This window comes from Mycteria americana, chromosome Z (assembly GCF_035582795.1).
Source record: "Mycteria americana isolate JAX WOST 10 ecotype Jacksonville Zoo and Gardens chromosome Z, USCA_MyAme_1.0, whole genome shotgun sequence".
NCBI classification, from domain to species: domain Eukaryota; kingdom Metazoa; phylum Chordata; class Aves; order Ciconiiformes; family Ciconiidae; genus Mycteria; species Mycteria americana.
The window spans coordinates 47,354,815-47,376,538 of record NC_134396.1 but is presented as its reverse complement, the minus strand read 5'-3'; the positions used below and the strand labels follow the sequence as shown (position 1 = coordinate 47,376,538).

Sequence of the window (21,724 nt, the reverse complement as noted above, 5' to 3'; positions counted from 1 at the left end):
TTATTGTAACTAAAACAACAAAAAAAGTTCTATTAAAATCCAGATTCCTGAAGATGCCAAGATTTGAAGCCTGTGTTCTCAATAAAAGGTTATGCAGTCTGTCTTGCCAATCCTAAGTGTTCAAAAATCATGAAATTGGCATGAAAATGAAAATATCTCTTAAAATGACACATTAGTTTTTAGCCTCTGGATTTTTGAACTTTAGCTGCCCAGATTTTCAAGCTTATTTTTTGCAATCATTACAATTGGAAATTAATGAAAAAATAAAATTACAGAGGAAAGAAGTACAGATTTTCAAGTAGTATCAGGATTGAATGGGCTGATACTTTGTCACGAAAGCTTTGAGTACTAAGGGCCTCCTGGTAATAGCCTAAGTGTTTGCCCCTGCAGAACAGCCGGTGTCTGTATCTGAATGGATTTTACAAGCCACTCCCCATTGCTTATCTTTTAAGTGCTGCATTGGTGGAATATATTACTTGGCTACAAACGACTTCTAAGACAATTGGTCTGACCTTCCATGTTTCTGAGGTGCTTTTTATTACAAAGCAGGTATCTCCAAAGAACAGCTATCTTAATGAATGTTTGCAGATCTTTAGTCAATAGTCATTAGTATTTTTTGACAACAGCTGACCAAATCAGGGCCACGATCCAACTGACAGTTCACACTGTCTACACTGGTTGAATTCACAAAAGCAGGAGCTTTTATTGCCAACCTAGGTAAATAATGGCTGAACAGATGCTGTGGGGAACATGTGCTACTGCAGCAAGAGCCATGGCCCTTATCACCTCCCTTTTGCAGACAGGAAGGCAGTGGAAAGCAATGCTGGATTTCATTATTGACTTGCTTGCTATTCTCCCTGAACAGGGAGAAGTTTAATGGGAAGCAGTGGACCAAGGATGCACCCACAGAATTTGTTTTTCAGGGGCAGTGCAACCTTTCTCTAATGCACGGGCAGATTTTGAGAGGGATTTAAATACCTAACTAAGGTGGTTGACACCTAAGGACATTTGGCTAAAAGTGTCTAACTCCCCCCTGGAGTAAAATGCATCCATTCTTCCTTCCCTGCCTCCATCTCGTACAGCTTTTGTGGGGAAAAAGAGAGAGGAGAGAGAACCCGTTTGTCATGTGTTGCCACACAAGACACACGATTCCTTTTGCATAGGGTAATTTCTACAACTTCATCCGCTACCAGCGGGTCCCAGCAATTTGCCACAGAAGGAGCATCCATCAGCAAGAGGTGAGCATGTATCTTCCATGGCTTTTAATGTCAGCCTCAATGCCGTTTCCTCAATGCCTTTCAGTGCTCTGTGTGCGTGTGTGTGTGTGTAGGAGGGTTGGGTGTGAATTTGTCTCAGGGGAGGGGATTTCACACCTGAGCATAGAGAGGTTAATTTGCTATACTCCTCTGCAGGTGTAGCTGGGTCTGGAGTATGTGCAATATGTGAATTTGCATAATCAGAGAAGGAGATAGCCATAATCCTGACCATTTTCAAGTGGGTAATATGAAGCAGACCGAAGCCTGTGCCAAGAGGGATTTTGCTCCTCTCCACTCATGCAAAATCTTCTCTGATGTGTTCCTTATCCGGGGTGGGGCGGGGGCAGGTTTTGAGCTTGGAGATGCATCTGGTGGTGGGGAGGGAGGCAGGAGGAAGGAGGGACACAGTGGTCTTGGCGCGGAGCAGTTCTCACATTACACAGCATTAACTAAGGGCTGCCACACAAAACGAGCCAGCAGCTGCGCCTTTGTTTTTGTAAGGGTTTTGTGTACAATTAGAGCCCGAACCAGCAGGCGCTGCAGACTGAGCCGGGCTGTTGCGGCCGTGGGACAGCCTTCTGCTCTCTCTTCGCACGTACCCCTAAGGGGTAGTCACAAACTCAGCCCTTAGCTGGGCTGCGTCAGCGATGTCCAGCCTGCTTGGGCAGTGGTTTGCGGTTGGCCAGGCATCGGGGTCAGCGCACACGGCTCCTGCTGAGGCTCTAACCTGCGGCTTTCTGCCCTGCACCTCCAAATCTCCCTACTGGCCTTTGGTCCAAAGCAAAGCCGAGTCTTTTCAGAGCTGCTACATGGCAACTACTGCTCCTTACGCTTTCCCTTAAGAGTTTGCACTGAATTTCTTAATTTCCAGCACCACAACAAGATGTGCAAATACCTGTTTTACTCATTACATGTTGTTTAGTGGTCTTCTGCCAGCCATAGAGGGGCAGGCAGTACCTGGACAGCACAAAAGCCTGCCTGTATGATCACTTTTGGAACAAATTTGAACCAGCAGAGTTGATTTCAGATCACGGTACTTGGCAGCGTCTGGATGAGGCATGTTTGTCCCACTACTAGGTCCTCCCAAAGCTGGTTGTCTGTCAAATCACAGCCTCGCAACGTGTTATTCAAAGGCAGGGAGCTGTTCGAGCGTGTATGGGAGGTGACCAGCTTTGGCTATGTAAGCAATAGCTTTGGCAAATCACTGCCACTCCAGCAGCAGAAGCTGGGAAAAGGTAGCATCAGCAGAGAAGATCTGACCCGGGAACCTTAGATTCAGCCCCTTGTCCTGCTTTTGACTTGCAGCGTGAGCTCGGTCACACTGCTTTCCCCTTCAGCCCTTTGTCTGCCTTGGCTCTGTGTGGTACGACACCTTAAAGGAAAGGCTCTGCCTCTTATCTCAATTTGTTGGCATAGCAGACCTCAAGACTTACCTTATAATGCTAGTAATAATAAACACGCATTAGGAAGCTATTAACAGGATCTGAAATGTTATGCTGACCTACAACAGAAGCCCAAAGGAGCCACATCTAGGTGCATCATTTCCAGTTCTGGCCTTGCTGAGGTCTGTCTTTTTGCAGTCTTCCAAAAGAGTACAGCTAGGGTCAGAACAGAGGGAACAGCCACCTCACCCTGGCCAGTGCAATGTCCAAGCCCCCCAGGGCTGAATCTCACCTTCAGCAGTGTCCTTCAGCACTTTGGGAGAGCCTGCATTCACCAATCACAAGACTGGGAAGGAGATTATCCTACATCAGGATGCAGGTGCAATTTAACCCTCTTGTTTCCTGCTGATCCCTGCTGGTCATGAGCTACAGCAGAGGCTGCTACATCTATTCTAGCTCATCCAGCAGGCAGTGATGGGATCTGAGTATTATCTCTCTCCCAGTCGGCCCGGCAGAGCAGTATGACTTGGCACGCATTGGAAAAGCCTGGGAAACACACTGCAATTAGTTGGCCACATCCACGATGCCGAAAGGCTGAACATGAAGAGATGCTGCCATGACAGCCCTGAGAAAACAGACCCCGTTGCCATGTTGCACAGGGCAGTGCGTCCCTCAAAACAGCACTGTTGTGCCTGTGAAGTGGGCTAATTAGTTCTGCCCCCCATTCAGGTCAAGTTCAGCCCCTGTGGGAGCACATATACCATTTGCGGTACCTAAGTAACTCCGCCAATGTACGGCTTGGAAGAGTCCTGCCCCAGGCAACTATTGCACAATGCAATACCCTTTTGTGATAATCCAGGCCCTGATGGGATTTCAGCACTGTTCCCTGTTGCTGCATGCTCCTGAGCTTGCAAGAGCTCTGTTCGTTAGCGCCAGCGAGACCCTGCACTGCAGGAATGACAAAGCACGAGTTACGCCGACAAATGCATTTTATGAGAAGCAATTATGGAGCTGAGCAGATCTGTGTGAGAGGAACTGAGTAAAACATTACTAGGAAAGGTCTGCTGTAACTGCCGTTTTGAGAGAAACGGTATGGCTTTGGCCCCTGCCAAATTGTTTAATTTTCCCTAAAATTGGCAACACACTGGGAAGGGGAGTCTGAGCTGTACGAGAATCCTCATTTACTAGAGAGCTCTCTATCTGTCTCTGGAGATTTATGAAACCTTGTAGCTTGTTCTCCGTTAATGTCTTACGCTCCTGAAAAGCCCTTTTCGGTTAGAATAAATGATGGCCTCCCCCACCATGGCAAGAACAGATTGTCATGTAGTTCTCCAAAAGGACCTCACTGAATTGCACCACAGAAGATGAAACAGCATGGCATTTCTTTTGAAGCAAAAGTAAAACTAGTTACGGTCCGTGACTATGGTCTTTCATTTAGCGGAAGAAAGAGAGATGAATAATAGATGGTCCCCTGGAAATACTGTTCCACCAGCTCTTAGTTGGAATCAGGCAATGCTAATACACTAAGAGCATTCAAGATTATTCTATTTAATCTCCATAACGATATAGTAATTTTAGCCTAGTGAGAAGCGATGGCCACTTCCCCTTTTCCCCCACAAAGACCTTGAATCTGTAAGTGAAAGGAGGTCTTAGCCATGTCCCAAGGCAATAGATAAAGAGCCTTTAGCTTCCCTGTCATTTGCTAGAAGTGTCAGATAACTAGGACATGATATAAGGTATTGCGATTAGGAAACGATATACCACTGAGATGTTTCAGGTTGCAAGGGACCTCTTAAAAAAAAAGTGCCTGGGAAATACAAAGTAGATGAGGGTAGTTGAGAGACAGTTAATCACGAGTATCAGTGACAGCAATAGGACAATAAACCTTGTTTACTACAGATGTTTTTGGTTTTGGGTTGTCAAATCTCTAAGGAAGGGTGAAAGGACAGGGCCATACCATATAAGGCCACCACCCACAACATCCTGAATCCATGTTTCTCAATTATCTTCCAGACATTAAGATTTAATACCTGTAAAAGTCCACACCTGCCCCAGAGATGATCCCAAGAAGGTAAATGAAAACAGGTGCTTGGATGTTCCAGAGTGTTTGGTAAAAGCTTAGCAGTCAGGCCTAAAAATACAGCTTCATTAACCAGGCACTCACTCACACGTGTACTCTACTGTAGAAGCAGCTGTGAAAAAATGGGCATGTTTCCTCCTTCCTAATTTTGACTCTTATGACAGATCAGCCCACTGCCATACCCACTAATTCATCTGAAATGTTAAAAATAGCCTGCAGTGTGTTTCCTTTCTGCCCGATCTGAATGCAAAACAGACGTGTCGCGTGGCAGAGCACCACTTTGGCTGCTGGTATTTTGTGAGCCAAATGGTGCGTTATTGTTTGGTGTCTAAGAGGTGTTCAGCATTTTGCCTCATGTCTTGTGGACCGCAGCACTCCACAAAATATGCAACCTTGCTCAGTAACAGAAGATACTGAGAAGTCTCAGAGCTGCTGTTTCACTGCCTTACAGCTGACTACTCTTCTTGATTTACCTAAAAGTACTTGGGGTGCGGGATGGACATAGGTTGTGACCTGAGAAGGTGCAAAGGCCAGGAAAACATGTAAAAAGTGTACAGAACTAGCACATTGTGCTAGAGAATTTAACTATGTCGGCATGGTCAGACTCTGAAGAAGGATTAGGACCTCCTCACAGCCTGTGGTCCTGAACAACAGCCAACCAAGTGTACAACCCTGTACTAGTGCCCTAGCACCAGTCTTCACCTAAGGGGCTGCATGCCATTTGCTGTTCAAGCGTCACCAGGTTACTGTGTGAATCCGCCACCACCCAGCAATGTCCACCCTGGAAGATGGGTTAACATCAAAGCGGTGCTGTGAATGAGATGCTGTGCAGCACGTGGGGGCTGGGGACAAGGGAGCATGATGCAAGGCTCTGTGCAGCACTCCTTAGGGACAAGTCATGGACCAGCAGCACTCTCTCCCTCTTGGGGCACCCCTCCAAACCATACGTTTCACTCCAACTCTGTGCAAATCTCCATTCTGGCTGTGAGTACCCCGTGCCAGCCACGGTGTTTATAAGTGGGAGGCTACACTGATCATATTGGAACACTCAGAAACTGAGCGCTAAGGTTGGGCTCTTGGAGACAAGACAGATGGAAAAGACGCTTGTCCATTCATTTGCACATCCATCCCCCGAGAGCCAAGAACCAGTTTCACCTGGGTGATATGTTGGCTTCATATGGCTGGTAAGGCCAGTTCCCTCACTGCTCAGTGGACCACTGGAGAAGAGCATCACAGAGCAAGGGCAAAGCAGAACTTGATCTCCCAGCTCTAGAGCCACGCCAAAATCCCTTAACCTTTCCACCATCACTGATGCTGGGCCAGTGCAGCAGAGGGCCTGCACTGCCAGGCAGCAGAGGGTTGCTGCCTTTTGGATATTGTGCGTTGTCTGAGAAAAGAGGTAGGATCCCTCCCTCTTGCAGTGCACAAGCACCATGCAGAGGCTCTTGCCCTTGCAGTAGGCATCATGTGCTCTGCTCTACTTCCAGTAATTTCCCTGTAGTTTCAGACTAGACACTTTCCAGAAGACTTGTTTCATTTTAAAGTGGGATTTAAAGTGTTGTCATGGTGTCCTGCCCTCACCGTGAAACAGCAGAATAATTTGGGCCATGGCTGAAAACATGTTTGAGTCTCCTGTAGACAGCATCATGGCAGAGCTGAACTCAGAGGTAAAGAGGATACAGCTCCCTGGGGTGTCCCAGCAACTGGTCACATGCTGAGTTTGGTACAGGAGATATCACATGCAAACCTTCATCTGACCTCCCTCCTCAGATAAAAGTCTGGCAGTGACCCAATCCCATGCATTTGTGCTCTGTACCAAGCCGTCTATCCGTAACAAACCCTGTATTAACATTGGCATTTTCCACTCTGAAGCAACGGCATTAACCTATTCAGGAGCTGATTTCATGCAGGACACTGGGAATAAAGCACATCTAATGTAATCAATCTTGCATTTCTAGCTGAGACAGTGCTTAGGTTGCTTTTTGCTAACAGCAGCAGCTATACAGAACCAGTATGTATAGTATCCCTGCTGCAGAGAAAAGCAAACTGGCAGGAGAAGAAAGGATTGTTCCTGGCATCATTTCCCCACCTACACAGCAGAAGTCAGAGCTGTTTCAAGCCAAGCAATTATCCTCAATTTATTACAGTAACGACAATTTTTTAGCAAAGCTAAAAAATCTTTCTGGACAGGGCTGACCAGCAAGGAGGGGGGTTTCTGCCAAAGAGATTGCACTCGGACCTACGAGTCCCCCACGGGTGTTCAGAGAGTGCTTACGTCCTTTCTTCTCCTACCTCAAGGGTCTGCCTTTTTGCCCGGTGAGCTGGAGCCGTCCCTGCACTGCGTACCCGTTGGATGCCTGCACCCTTCCCGAGCAGCACTGTGGGGACTGCCCTTCCTCCTGGCCACAGGGCTGGCACCCTGCCACCGCCGCAGCGCCGCAGCGGCAGACACTTCACAGCTCCTCTTCCTCCCCACCACCGCGCTCCTCCGTCCAGCAGAGCACGGGCTCCTTCCTCCCCCGCCCAAGCAGGAGAGCCATGCGGTGACTGCCGCCGGGGAGAAATCCCCTGGCCACGGACATAGGAGGTGATGGTGCCAAGGTCATTCCTGCAGCCTTGCTTTGTGCAAGTCAAGGCTACTAAATTTAATGGGGCTCCGTGAGCGGCTGAGGAACTGAGGTCTGGAGCCACGCTATGGACGGGGCAGTGAAAAAACAGCCATGGGAGCAGACAGTGTTCAAAACGACCAGCTGATTTTGCGTATTTATGCACAAAAATTGAAACTAGCAAGGATTTGGAAAGAAGCAATCAATCTCTGTTAAAACCAAAACCAAACAAAACCCCCAAAACAGAAAACAGAAACAAACACAAACAAACAAACAAACAGGCCCTGCAGCTGGTTGAGGTTCAGCCAAAGGGTGAACAACAAGTCTTCGACATTCAAAGCTCTCAACTTTGGGAAATGTGATCCCTAGACTATGGCTAAATTGTCAATTGTCAAATGTCAATGAAGTGCAACGTTGCTATTTTTTTTTTCCTGAAGGAAGCCATTAGCTAACAGCCTATTACATTCAATGAAGCAATGACAGAAAAACAGCCTAACTTGAAATGTCAGGATCTGATTTTGTTTACATTTACTTCATCCATTTTTAGCGATAAATGCCAGAAAAGAATGTCGTTCAACAGTGAAGACGTATTGTCTTCCTCTGTACTTTAAACAATATTTCTTATCACAAGCTAAAAAAACCCAAACCTCTGAAACTGAAGGATTCTGGAATGATTTTTGCTTTGTTGTATCTTTACGCAACCATACTTACTACCCTTTATTTGTGACTTTTCTCCCCTTTCTTCCTCCATTTTCATTAGTACATGTTACCCTTTAAAGAGAGGACAGCTGCCTCTCGGGCTGTGGGGACGTGATTCTTGGTGCTGCCACAGGTTTCCTCTGTGATACCAGGCAAATCACAGAGGCCTCTGTAAGAAGAGCTGTTGGCATTCAGAGACTGTTAATTCACCCAAGCAAGGCAAAACATTTGTAAACTGTCACCTACAATGTTATTATTGACTCACGATCTGTAAAACGGGGCTGGCGAGTATATTTCCTTAGTTCTCTCCCAGGCTTGTAATGGATATGAGCACAGGCTGCTGTCAAAATGTGTTGGGGGGGGTTAGTGGAAGATCACGCCATTACAGTTCTCTTCGTCTCATGCCATGCAAACTGGGGTCCTAGCTGGCCCCGCAGCGTGGTTTGCCGACACCAGCAGCGATACTGCAAACCTCACAGCACCAGCCTACGGCAATGCAGGCTAACAGTGCAAACAAAATCGTCGTTACATCTGCAGCAACATCCTTCTCTACTTGCAGGTCTGGGTATTCCCACATCCACCCCCCTGACGCTTTCAAAGGAGAAGGTGAAGTGCTCCCCATAGCACACCTTTGTGTGGTCCAGCTCAGGAATATCTCCCCCCATCTTGAAACCTGAACCTCCCTGGGATGTCAGTACTGTTCAGCACACAGCCCAAAGGGCTGGCATGCGCTGCAGTGACATTTCAATCACAGTCGCCATTTCCCCTTCAGACTGAAGCCCATTAGCTGCTAAACTAGGCTACTTCCCAGCGCTCAGCTGAAGGAAGCACTTTGTTGGGAGTATAATCAATCTTACCACAAAACTCTGGCTGGTACTCTCTCAGGTGATTAAACAGTCACATGGGAGAAAAATGACACAATTCAAGGGTTGCTCTTAACCAAGCTAGGACATGAAAAATGAAAAGTGTCACTATATTACTTTGACTCCCTTACATCACCACCCCCAAAAAGGAACCATGAAGTGCAGCCCCTCCGTGATGGACTTATGCATAATTCAAAACACGAGCTGCCTTCAGGAGCAGATCTCTGGGTCCAAGTCTGCTGATAATGCCAAGCAGCACGAGCTTGAAGGCTTCTCAAGCAATGAAAAGGGCAGATCACTAACTGTGTGAGAAAATGAAGCACAGGAAGGAGTGAGGTTGAGATCACACATGGGAAGTCACAAATTGACAACTTTAAAAGCTCTGTTAGCAAGTGAACATCCCCAGAAGCTCTCGTAGTATTACAGATTTCTCTAGATTTGTGGTCCTTGTGCTACACAGTCTTCTTACGCTTTATGAATATTCACCGTATGGGTTCCCCACAAGAATGGAACATAATGCTCTTTAAATTAGCAGAATTTAAAGCAGAATTAGTGTTAGATTTCAAATGGTCATTCTAAGGTTTCTTCTATTTTTACATGCAAGCCCAGAGAGGTCAAGCTGCAACTGGAAAGGTAGGGAGCATTTTCAATCCCGAACTCACCACAAAAGTGAGTGAGGTAAAAAAAAGGTAAAAGAGGTAAAAAAAAGGCCAGTGTAACTGAACTGCCCATTAGTTTTCAGTGAAAACTAGAGCCAGCGTGTTGGTAAAGAGTTGTTTCAAGTAATTATTGTAAAGATGAAGAAATCTACATTCACCCAAAGTCACCAGAGGGTGGGACTTGAATTTGCTAAAGCTTCTCTCTTGATGAGATTGGGATATGAATCGGTCACCTTGGGGTAGCAAGTTGCCATGGTGCAATTGGTGACATTACTGGTTGGGACATGCATTCTTCCCCAGCGGTTGGTGGAAGTCAGTTAACCCCCAAAGTAAAAATTCCAGCAGTTGAACAGGCTTATTTTTAAAAAAGCTGTCGTTAATTTCTAGCTTGAATAACCTATTTTCAGCTCACTCTCACGAGGCAGTGTTTCCTTGCCAGATCTGAACACCCCAAATTTTCTTTTACATGACCTGACATTACACAAAAGTCATAGTCAAGTCATTTGTCCGATCTTTCTCTATTGACTGACATTTTAAAGTCTTCCTCTGCAGGGGCAGTGTTTACATGACTTGAACAACATTTGCAAGCTGTGTTTTTTAAAAAGTTTGTCAATGTTTCCCCTAAGTCATCACTGGATTAATTATCAGGAATATTTTGTAATTATGCCATTACCTTTTGTAAAACAGAGTAACATATGAAAATTAATATATGAATAAAATGTAAGTTAACATCAGACAGTAGCGCTTATACCCATTTGTTAAAATCAATGTGTATTAGCATCCTGAAAGTATCAATAACAGCCCTGAGAAGACATTTCAGATAATCTGCAAAAGCAAAAGCAGAGCATAACCACATATTACTCTGCAACTTGGGGAACCTGCTAGATATCTGTTAGGGGCAAGTCAATTTAGATACTGAATTCTTCCTTGAATGCTGGCATACTGACATGCCATGCTCGCTGGATCTCAGTCCTGTTCAGGAAGCATCAGAATATTTTTCTGTTTTCTTTGTCTTCAGCCCCCTCCCATGCCAGCTTTTGCCCAGCTGAGTGGCTTGAGGGAAGTGATACTTCCTCTGATCCACAGCTACTAAATCTGCTTCCTGGGCTTGTAGCAGTTATCTGAATACACTTAACAGAACATGTCTTTTTAATCCTTCCTCCAAATTTGGAGAAGGAAAAACTGCACACGCTAAACAGTCAATTAGCAACAATTAGGAAAATTACAGGGTTGCTTGAAAAGCTACTTATCTGAGAGATCTCCATTAATCTCTACAGCACGGTGAATTCAAATGCTAGGAGCTAGCAAGCAACAGAGAGGTTGCGAGCCATGTTCTTGAACCTCCACATGTTCAAAAAACCAGTATATTTGTTGGCTTTACTGGCCAGTTACCATTTCATAAAGCAAAAGGAGAATTTTGAGGTATCTTTCTGTTAAATGACTTTGAAGAAAAGACTCTGTGTGCTAATGCATTTATTGGCTTTTTGATCCTGAAACACAGCCTTCCTTTGCGCACAAACAGAATACATACACAGCCGTATGTCACAAAAATTACACAGCTGAAGGAGCTTGCAAAAATTGTTACTGATAACCTTCAAAATCTATTAATGCTATCACTAAATCAAAGTCTCCAAAAAGTAGGGGGGGCTGACTAACCTCCATGACTCAATGGTTGGAGTGCACTGAGGGCTTTTGAACAAAGTGATGGGAGGTAATTCAATGACAGAGAGCCACTTTGCAGCATTCACTGCACAGGCAGAGCAGAGTGGCTCCAGCCCTCAGGGAGGCTGGGGAAAGCAGGGTGCGAAGGGCACTTCCTTGGATCTCAGCGTCAGTGAGGAGCCTGTACTTAGCATGGCTGCATGGCAAGACGATCTGCCCTGCAGAGGTTCCCTTAGAAATGCAGCGTGGCCAAAGAATGGATGATTGCATTCATAGTCCAGCCCCTCAGCAAGGGGAAAAGCTGCTTTGGGATCTCCTGCAAGCCCCAGGCAGACTGCAGGTACCTGTAGCATTGGGCAACAGATTATTCCTGCTTTCTTCCAGTCAAGAAACGATCAGACCTCCCCTGCTCTCCTGTGCTTGGCAGACATAACCACTTCTTCCCAGTTTCTTGGCACCTTCCTGGCTACTTAATGATGTTCCTCTCTTGCAAGTATGAGCTCAAGCCTCTCCAACCCCCTGTATCAACACAGCAGGAAGATTTTTGTCATCCCTCTTATCCTGTGCTCTTTAATTCCTAAAACCCTAACAACTCGCTCACTCGTTTGTTCCCTGACCAGCTCAGACTAGACCAGAAATGATCATTCTTCCATTCTCCTACAGTTGTCTCTCTCACTGGCAGCTCTCACTGAGAAAAGCTATCTTGAAAATACAGAAATGTGTTGAAAATGCCAGCTATCTTGAAATTATTAGGCATTGTGACTTTCTTGATATGATCATGCTCCTTAATTCCCATGTCCTGTGATGATAAAAGATGCTTGGGCATCATGCAACCCTATCAGGCTGAGTCCATGCAGCAGACCCACTGCAGGACAGAAATGCAAGAGAATCCATCACATAAGCAAAGTGTCTTTAATTTGGGTAGACAGGAGTGATGCACAAACACCAAAATCCTTCCCTCCTACAAATCTATGCTCTGGGGCTGTTTCCGCTCTTGGAAGGAAGAACCAAATGTTGGAGGACCTGAGACAATAAACTGAATGAAGGGCAAACCGATGCAGTGGTCCTAGGGCCAACAATGGGAGAAGTGTCAGCAGGGCACAGAGGGAGGAATCTTTGAAAGTGTGAACTGAACTCAAGTGAGTAGGGGAGCCTGCACAGTTAAAACCATTGAGCTGACCTCCTGTCCACCCAAGAAGCCTTGCTGAGGACATCTTTCAGAGCAGGACAGAGCCAGCCAGGGAATGAGAGAGCTGAAACTCCTCCTAAAATGCGCACAGCATTGCCAAGGATGGGCGATATTTGTCTTTTCTTTACTTGACTGGCTCTTAAGATTGTTGTTCTACCCCAGTAAGAAGCAGTATGCGACTTTGGGCGTCAAGAAGCAGGACAGTGAGGGCCCTTGCAAGTGTGAGATATGGGTCTTCTGCTGTGACTGGACATTATTACTGATTTACTGCTTAAAATATTAAACAGACACTGGTGCTACTTCATGCATCTTTGGTACTTCTGGACAGTGACCAAGACACTGAACAAATTTTGTTGTCCTTTGTTGGGATTTTGGACTAGCCCATGTATAAGTATCATATCAAAATTATAGCTCTATTTATCTGAAAACTAAGAAAGCATGAAGGGGGATGAAATAATTCAAGGACTGAAAACAATTCCCTCCATGGGGAGAATTATAGAGCTTAGCCTGCCAGTCCTGTCAAAAAGGCTTATCCAAAGCTGAGCTGATTACAGTGTATATGCACCTTTGTGAGGGGAAAATACAGGGCACGGAAGAGCTTTTTAATCTAGGAGAGAAGGGTCGAATGGCCATGAACGAATGGTCAGAATACAAACATATTTTCAAAGTCAAAGTAGGCAGTTCTGTTTAAAAGCGAAGCTAGAATAAGGGAAAAGGCAGACACTGTCTCACTCTCAACCTTCACACCACAACCAGTGGGGGTCTGGAAGAAACCTTAGTCAGGAAGATACTCGGTCATGTAGGTCATGGACCAGAGCATTCCAACGCTCTGCTAGGTCTTACAGGGCTACAGACCTGAGAACCTTTATGCCAGTGAAAATTCAGGCCATTTTGTTCAAGCTGAAAAAATAAATTAATTATCCAGATTAATTTAGCATAGCGAAAAGCATAAGTTTCTCTTCTCGAGACCCAGTTCCAGCAGCTTTACACTGGCTTCCAGTTAGCACCTTAGAAGAGTCAAGTCATCTTTTATGAGCTCAGAGTCTTTTCTTTTTTTGCATAAGAGAAAGGCTTTTGAACGAGCTTGATACTCTTTTTTTCTCCTTTGATCTGTCTAATCACATGAATTAATTGACTGTTAAAAATGGTAAAATTCAAATCTCTTTCAGGAATTCCATAGAAATACTGAACTATGTCACGAATCATGCTTAAGATCATAGCTTCATATACTCCCCCCAGTGCCATGTGACTACCAACCCAGTATTGATTTTCTTTCATCTCAAAAACTGAAGCGATATTCATTGCCAAAATAAAAAGCTGTCTGAGTTATGAGAATGCACTGCCAGCAAGTTCTAGGATGAAGCATAGATATAAAAAAGAAAAAGTGGGGGAGGGGGTAGTGAAAGCATATGTGAGAAATCTGAATATACTCTGTGAGAAGATATATATTAAAATAAGGCTTTCATAATAAAACAATACAGGAGCAAAGGTAATAGATGGATGCCACAATACCACTGATCTTGTCCAGAGCTGGATGGACCTTGCCTCTGGTTTAGCTTAGAGCAGCCCTGAGCGGTGGCCAGCCATGTCCCACTGGATTTGTTCCTGCCCATTTCTTCCCCAGCTAAAACCTTTCCTTTTGTCTCAGTGACTAAGACTATACTGGGGATGGGGGGGCGGGGATGAGAGACAGGATGAGACAGGACAGGCTGTAAATAAGCAGACATTACATTGCCCCAAAATAATGCATAGGTATTTCTCCCGTGCTGCTTTCAAGAGCTCTCTAATTGCCAAACAACGGTCATGCTCAGGCTCTTGAGTTTAATGTGTACCTCCTACTGAGTCTGGTACTTCATATAACATTTTAACGTGAAAGATCAAGATGTGATTCACAGTGCTCACTCTCCAGGAAACTGGGCTCTCTGCAGTATAAATAATAAAGGTAGCCAGTGAGCCTACTATAAAGCAATCCACAAAAAGGCAGTGCCTGCTCCTCTCCATGGTCTCCCTGGGGAACAAGAGGGCTGAAGCCCTTAGCAGGAGATACTCTAAAACCGCCTACCCGTCTCCAAAGTTACGCACCGTGACTCAGTCCTTCCTTGATTTCATATGGCCTGAACATGACCTGAAGCACAAAGACTCCTGTCTTTGCTTAACTTAGTACCTTGTAGCAAAAAAGACATCTTTGGGTCCAAACAGATCTGAATTCCTCAAAGAAAACAATTATCTCCCCTCAGTCAGAGAAAACCTAACACTGTTCGATCCTGGGTGAAGCAGGCTTTTTCCTTTCAGAAGCCTTTCATCACCTGCCGTGGCATCTTCTCGGGCTGTCTGCCCTTTCGTGACAGAGCCAGAGCAGTTTCTGCCCAGGTACTGTCTGCAGTAGATTGGCATCGCATGTGCTCTCCCTGAACCCGCTGCCTCATTGTATTGCTATTGATTCCGAGTTGGATTTCTGCAGCAAATCTATTGCATTTCCATTAGCAAGACTGCAAATGATGAAAACGCTCATTTATATAATTCCAGCTCTGCATCACAATTAACCTGCTACTTAGGCTCCAGCAAGCCAAATTCTGCCTTGTCATCTGATGCTGAGAAAGTTCCCCAAGGTTCCTCTGCACCTGAAAGTTAGGCACTGCAAATCTGAGGTGGGCTGCTGTGTGCATTTATTTGCAGTGCACGAACAGGAAATAAAACATTTCACTTGAAAGTACAATAGGTACCGAAGGATGATAATTTCAGTCCCCTGCAGTGGAAATCCAAACCCTGGGTTCTGTCATAACATCAATTTTTAATTAGTTTTGTTTAGAAACTTATGACACAGTACAGTCCCAGATGTCATTTTTAATAAAGAAACAATGGCCATATACTCCATATACCTATTGTATTTTCTATATTCACATATGTATATGTATATGTATATGTATATAAATGAGGAGGGAGACCATGCAGAAGTTCCCTGTAGCATGAATACTTAACTTATTCTCAGTGAAGTTTACGAAGTAAAATGAAGCTTTTAAAAAGAAATACAAGTGCAGACTACTATTTTGCACTGAGAAATTCAGACTGTTACTAGGAGAAAATACATCAGGAAATCTTGCTTTTTCTCCATCACGTTCTGGGCATGATGCATGGTGCACGAAAGAAAAACCACACCCATGAGGTAGTTTTGAAAGCCATGAATTTGGGGTGCTTGTCCAAGAGAAAGACACGTAGGACTGATTGGTTCAGTCCCCCGCATGTTAAATAGAAGAACTGTTTCTATGCAAGCAACGAATGTTGAAAAGGGGGATGGTAGAGATACAAAAAGAAACAAAACAATAAATTTGTCTGAACAAACTGTGTGCTTGTTGAGAGCATTTTTAAAGACAGTGTGACTAACTGGGCTGGGGAGAGGAAGTCTCAGTTATCACTTTAGAAGGCTTAATGGACCTGAACTCCCTAAAAACTGCAGCGTCTTGTGCATCTCACCCCATCAGTCCCAATCCCACTTTACTCTGAGTGTTCCTGCCACAAGTATATACATCCGAAAGCCACCATGACCTTTGGGAAAGCAGAGAAAGAAGTGTTTCAGGGAAATACAGACTGGCTGGCTCAGTACAGTGGCACTTCCTTTATTGCTGCTTGTTAATGGAGGCCCAGTTGTGTCTCCAGGGCTTCCTGAGATCAGCATCTCTTTATTACGCTCTTGAGTTAGGCTCAGAACTTGTCTGGTATCTTAACCGTGATTAATTAGAACTTCCCTGTGACAAGACATTGTTAATTCACAGGACACATCAAAGGAAAGTCACGGCTTTCAGAAGGAGTCTTCACATTGCGTAGCAGACATTTAACTTAGACACTGAATTGCAAGGTTAGCCTCCCTATACCCGCATTGGAGAAAGAGAATTACTCCTGCTGGACTCCTGCTGGGAATTGCCTGGGGGAGGTCTCTCCCTGTATGCTGAATAGGAAGCTGAAGGCCACCTAGCTTCCTAATGTAGGCACTTAAGTCAGGTGTCTGAAGCTAATCAACATCGATACTGTATCAGAAATGGAGCAACATCTGCTTTAAGGTGCTCTCCTCCTGCATCTTCAAGCTTTGGGGGAAAAGCAATCTCCCTTGTGGCGCTAACCTGCATAATAACAGTGAGCGTAGAAAAGGCTGGTACATAGCCCGTGCTGTATCATCTGCTCTCCCCTCCTGTGAGTACAGTCCCCTGCGGCTCTCCGAGACATCCCTGACCTTGACACTTTCAGAGGCTGCCAGGCATGGACTCAACCCTATGGCATTGTGATGGGGATTTGAACTGCAGAGCATGGGTCAGAATCAGACTGTTCCAATAAAAAGAACAAACACCGTGTGAAGCTGCTATGAACAAACCCTCACTGTCCATAAATCGAAACCTTCAGCTGGGCTGCAGCACTTATAACTGGAGGGAAAGGCTCCCTCCAGCCTGCCACAGAGGTAAAATACAGACTTTCACAAATCACAGTGTACAGGAGAAAGGACATCAAACACAGAGCTGAGAAAGAACAAGTGGAGGTGAAAGAGGCAGAGAGAAATTGCAAGGAATATTTACAGTATGATACCAAAACAAGGGACAGGCTAGTTTTCTTTCCATTTTTCCCACCCTTAGCTCTAAAAAGACACAAGAAATTCAGCCATTGTACCTGGATAACTTCAGAGGGGAGCTGAGACCATTTCCTAGGTAAACACCCACTACCAGTCCTCAGAAGCACTCTTTTAACACTTTTTTCACTGAGGATGAGAAAGCAGCAGCCTTTGCTGATGCTGGCCCAGCACACCTGAAGTGGCAGCAGAAATCAGAAACAAAAGAAGGGAGCAGCCCCAGTCAGGGGTGGTTGACAGCAGTGCACAGCCCCTCCTACGCTTTGGCACGTTTTCCAGGCGAGGGCCAGCACCAGCGAGGCAGGAGTTGCCCCCGGGGGGCATGCACAGGTCCGGTGCTGCACCCACCCACCCCCCCCATGTTATGGCCAGCACAACTCGGTGGGCACAGAGGTAGGGAGATGCAGACGTGGCTGTCGGTCACCTGCTGGCCACCAGCATGGTGCAAGCCGTGCAGCTGGCCCATCAGCTCACGGCACCTGAGGTGGCCAGGGAAGCCAAAAGCGGAAAGGACACAGGGGCAGCGCGGCTGTGCTGCCGGGGAGGTGCATGCCCTGGACCCTGCTCTCTGCCGGGCCTTTTGCTCTGCTGACAGGGAAACCCACTCCAACAAAGTCCTCGTGCTGTGGTGTGTCTCCTGCACTGCCTCTTGTGTGCCCCGTGGCACCTCACCAAGGCAGGAGAGTTGTGGTCCCAAAGCCGAGGGCTCGGGCGCCTCTGCTTCAGGGCAGAGCCAAAACGCAGGAGCGCTGCATCCTTTGGCAGAGCTGTCACCCCAGAAAGGCAAGCCCACACGGGCCTTGGCAGGTGTTTTTGGAGGAAATCGGCTTCAATGGAAAGAGAAGGCAGTGGGAAGACCTGTAAAGAGGGGAGTGGTTGGTTTGCAGATGTATAGGCGCAGTTATTACAGAAGCAGTTTTGACAGTACTACAGAGCCGTGTCTATTACCGGCCTGGGTAAAGGGTGGAATTGTAGTTAAAGGTGATGGTGTAGGAAGAAGTAAAACTTAGATCCCGGACTGTGTTAGCACTTTTACAATCTGCATGTCTTCTCAGAGGGAGGGATATTGTAGGTTAGTGCGTAATATTATACCTGCTTGTAATGAAATCTTCTCTGGTGTAATTATGCTAAGACTGACACGCTCCCTAAATATGGGAATGCTTTAAAACATTCACCTTTCCTTCCTGTTTCAGCAAGGGAGAAATGATATTATAATATAAAATGTAAACCAAACAGAAAGGAAGATATTATTTCTGTATTGATAAAGGGCAAAGTATAATAATAGGAGTGAGACCAGTCTTGAATCTAATGCACCAGACACAATTACTAGGATTGTCTCTCTTCTGCTTTCTCTCCCAGGCTCCAGGAGAAAGAAGAATCAATTAGCTCTCTGAAGATTATGACCTTGAAGGATAGAGCTTTAAGGGGAATATGCTGAGTAAGACAGAAAAAAGAGGAGAAGAAGAGAAAAGGATTTGGAAACTCATGGAAGGGATTGGTTCAGAAACAATACATCAGCCACAGAATATGAGTCGTGTCAGTTCTTCTTTATTTCTGCAGTGGAAAAAAAAAATTATCAGCACAAAAGGGGCTTTCTGGGAACAGGTTACCTCACTCTGCCTGAAATGGAAAAAAGGACACTGAGAGGCAAAAGAAGGGACAATCCAATTTGCAGATGCTACTTTCCAAGCCATCTCTCTGAGAATTTTATAGTTGTCAAAGGCATTCATAAAAAAAAAGTTATCACTGATGCAATCTGTCAACCTCTCCAACAAATCTTGCTCTACATAAAACACAATGATGTGTTTGAAATGCAGCTGTTTCAAAAACCCCAAGACAGTGCTTTTAGAGCTGTCCAAAAAGTTCTTTTCATGCCTCTTTGAATTCTTAGGCAGATCTTCTGCAGTGTACTTTTCCAGCCGTATTTTCCTATTTTTCTTTGCAGGGAATTGCAGCCCCTTGCCATAGTCAGAATTATGTGCCACAGTTAGAATAAATACTGTCTACACAACCTTCTCCCCAAACTTGATCTGCTGCCAGTTCTCCCTCTCCTTTCAGTCTGTATCTATCTGGAAGTCTATGGTGCCTTAAAACACAATTATCTCAAAATTAAGGCAACACTAAAAAACCCAACTCAACCCAATCACCTAATTTCTGGATGACCATTTATTTCCCAGACGTGAGCAATCTGAATGCAGATAATGGCTTTTTGTCAGTGATTGCTCCAAAGAATCTCTCTCCCCTACACCTTCATTTACTTCAGAGATGAAGTTAGCATGCTATTGATAAAGGCCTGCCTCACGTGGAAATTCAAGAGGATGAGGGTTGTCCTGGCATAACTAGCTTTTGGTTGCTTCTTCCTCTCGCACGAAAGAGACTATTTTGACTGGATGGTGGTCCCTGGTCACTTTATGGAGTAAAAAATACTGTCACATCTTTAATGTGATTTAGAATATTTGCACTATAAAAAAATATATCTTTATCAGAGATAAAAAAAATCACTTAGTATAGTTCTATGTAACTGCAAAGGTGGTTAAGTATCCCAATAATTCAAGTAATGTCTTACCTACCTCAGACAAAGCCCCCTGTCATTTAACTGCACAGCAATATTTCCCTATTAGACTGTTTGCATCAGACAAATTCTTTTAATCCAAAGGCTGGTTGCCACCCATTATCTAAGCAAAAGACAGCAGGGCTTCTTCAAGAATACTTAACATTTTCTTTCAGTGATTCTGGAATTGCTGTTTAAGACTGACTTTCAGCTGAAGGGACCTCCACTGAAATCACTGTAGTTAATGCTGATTTTCACCGTCAAGGTGCTTGGCCCAAAATGTTATATCTAATCCAATTGCTACATACTGAGTCCAGTCCTGGTGGGGCTAACCTCAGTAGTGAACTTCTGGTGACTTCAGGGCTCCAGGGTGAGGTCCAGTACGAACCACCTACAAGGTGGCCATCCTGCGACATTACAGGGAAGGCACGAGGGAGAATAAACGATATGGGGTCCTGCAAGGCAATTTGCAAGGAATACAGTTGCTCATTCTGATCACTGCAGCTTTCCAAAGGAAACCCCAGCCCCGTGCTCTCGGCACAATGGCACGCTGCCTTCTCTTTTGCTAAGTTGCACAATTTTACACAGCTCAGGAATTGCTGGCTTGTTCTGCTCCGTATTTGATGGGTTAAAATGATGAATGTCAAAGAAATTACACTTCAGCAATGCGGTATTTTGATGCTTTATGATCGCTACTGAGAAAATAATCCAGGTAGCCTGGATATTTTTTGCTTTAAGGATGAGCAAAGACAAATTTGGAAACTGACCCCTCCTGCATCAGCAAGAATGCTTTCCTGAAATGCCCCACAAAAGTCAAAGAGGCAATGTCTGAGAAGCAGGTTGAACAAGAATCAGCTCCTAGAGGAAGGGAAAGACGCAGAGCAATGTGTGCTATGCTCTTAAGAGAAAGGGAAAGATCATAAGCTAATTGCTAAATTAATAATTCCCAGTCTCTAACTGCTTCAAATACGCTGTCGCTCTTTCCCACTGTTCTCTCTGAGTGTTTTGGGAGGATGACAGGGATGTTTGCCAGCAGCAGACTTCAGGAAGGAGGTAGCAGAAGTGCTCTGCAGGCAAGGCAAAGAAAATGAACACACATGGAAGATCCAGCACAGGACGCAAATCAAATTTGTAAGAAAAATATGCTGATAGACCATGTGGAATAGCTATCAGATAAACACTTGAAGTAAATCATATACTTCCCTATAAGTGAATGCAGAGAAAAGGGTGGTATTGGTGCTTTACAAAGGTCCCAAATGAAGCCCTCTTCATTGCCATGCACATCTCAGAACTAAGTTCAAAGGCCCCTAGGTGCTCTCCTCAGAAGGTAACCCATGCTATACCTGTCTTAGCACATTTAAGCTTTGCATGCCAATCACATGTCCTCCTCGAGGACAAATGCAGAACAGTTAAATGCCTTTTTTTTTTTTTTGTGGAAGGAAAAACAAAGAAACACATAGCTTCTACTTACAAAGTTTTGGAGCAGTTTGGAGATTGGTTTCTGTTGCTTGCGCCTGAGACGCTGTGGTAGGCTCCAGGGCGGGTGGTGACAGCGAAGGTGCGGCAGAGGACAACAACCCAACATCTAGGATGCGGTTATACAGAGAAGGCTGGAGGAACGGTTTGGAGGGCACGAGCGAGCTGTCACTTTGCACTGTCACTTCAGCCTTGCTCTTGGGGCTAGGTACGGGGAAGGGTGAGGCATACACCTCCGAAGGCACCCAGTCAGACAGAGCTGTAGGATCCACAGCGCTCTTTGGGTCTTGTCCTATCCTCCCAGGGTCAAGGTGGGTGGGAGAGTCATACTCAAAAATCTTGTCCACAAAGACCCACTTGAGGCCAGCAATGCAGAGGCAAAGGCTGAGCAGGCAAGCCAGGATAGGGGCGATGCAGATCTTTTCAGAGTTGAGGCAGCCCTTCAGTCGCTCTGCCTCCAGGCACACGCAGCAGGTCGCGGCAAGGCCTGCTATCCCCTGGACCCTCCTGTCCTCTCTTTGGGTCCCCGGCATGTTCTCCTCAGCCGGGAGCCCGTTGAGGGACGCATCAGGGCTCAGCTGAGCTGAGGGGCTGGGGAAAGTGTCGGCAGCTACTTCAGACATGTTTAAGCATCAGCTCTCATACAGCTCACCTCCAAAAGGTCTTAACTCTATCACAGTCCATTACTG

At 45.4% G+C, this 21,724-nt stretch overlaps 1 protein-coding gene across 10 annotated transcripts in view; it reads right to left on the bottom strand.

The window, feature by feature from the left end:
- The window catches only part of NRG1 (neuregulin 1), a 181,531-nt gene that overhangs the window by 81,017 nt on the left and 78,790 nt on the right, over nucleotides 1-21,724 (bottom strand). For 3 of the 10 annotated variants that reach the window (XM_075527521.1, XM_075527519.1, XM_075527522.1), the window contains exon 1: nucleotides 21,031-21,658. The exons of the other annotated variants lie outside the window; for them this stretch is intronic. In XM_075527521.1, coding sequence (XP_075383636.1) covers nucleotides 21,031-21,658 — 628 coding nt within the window. Of the gene's footprint in view, nucleotides 1-21,030; nucleotides 21,659-21,724 lie in introns of those variants that run through there. 10 annotated transcript variants of the gene reach the window in all.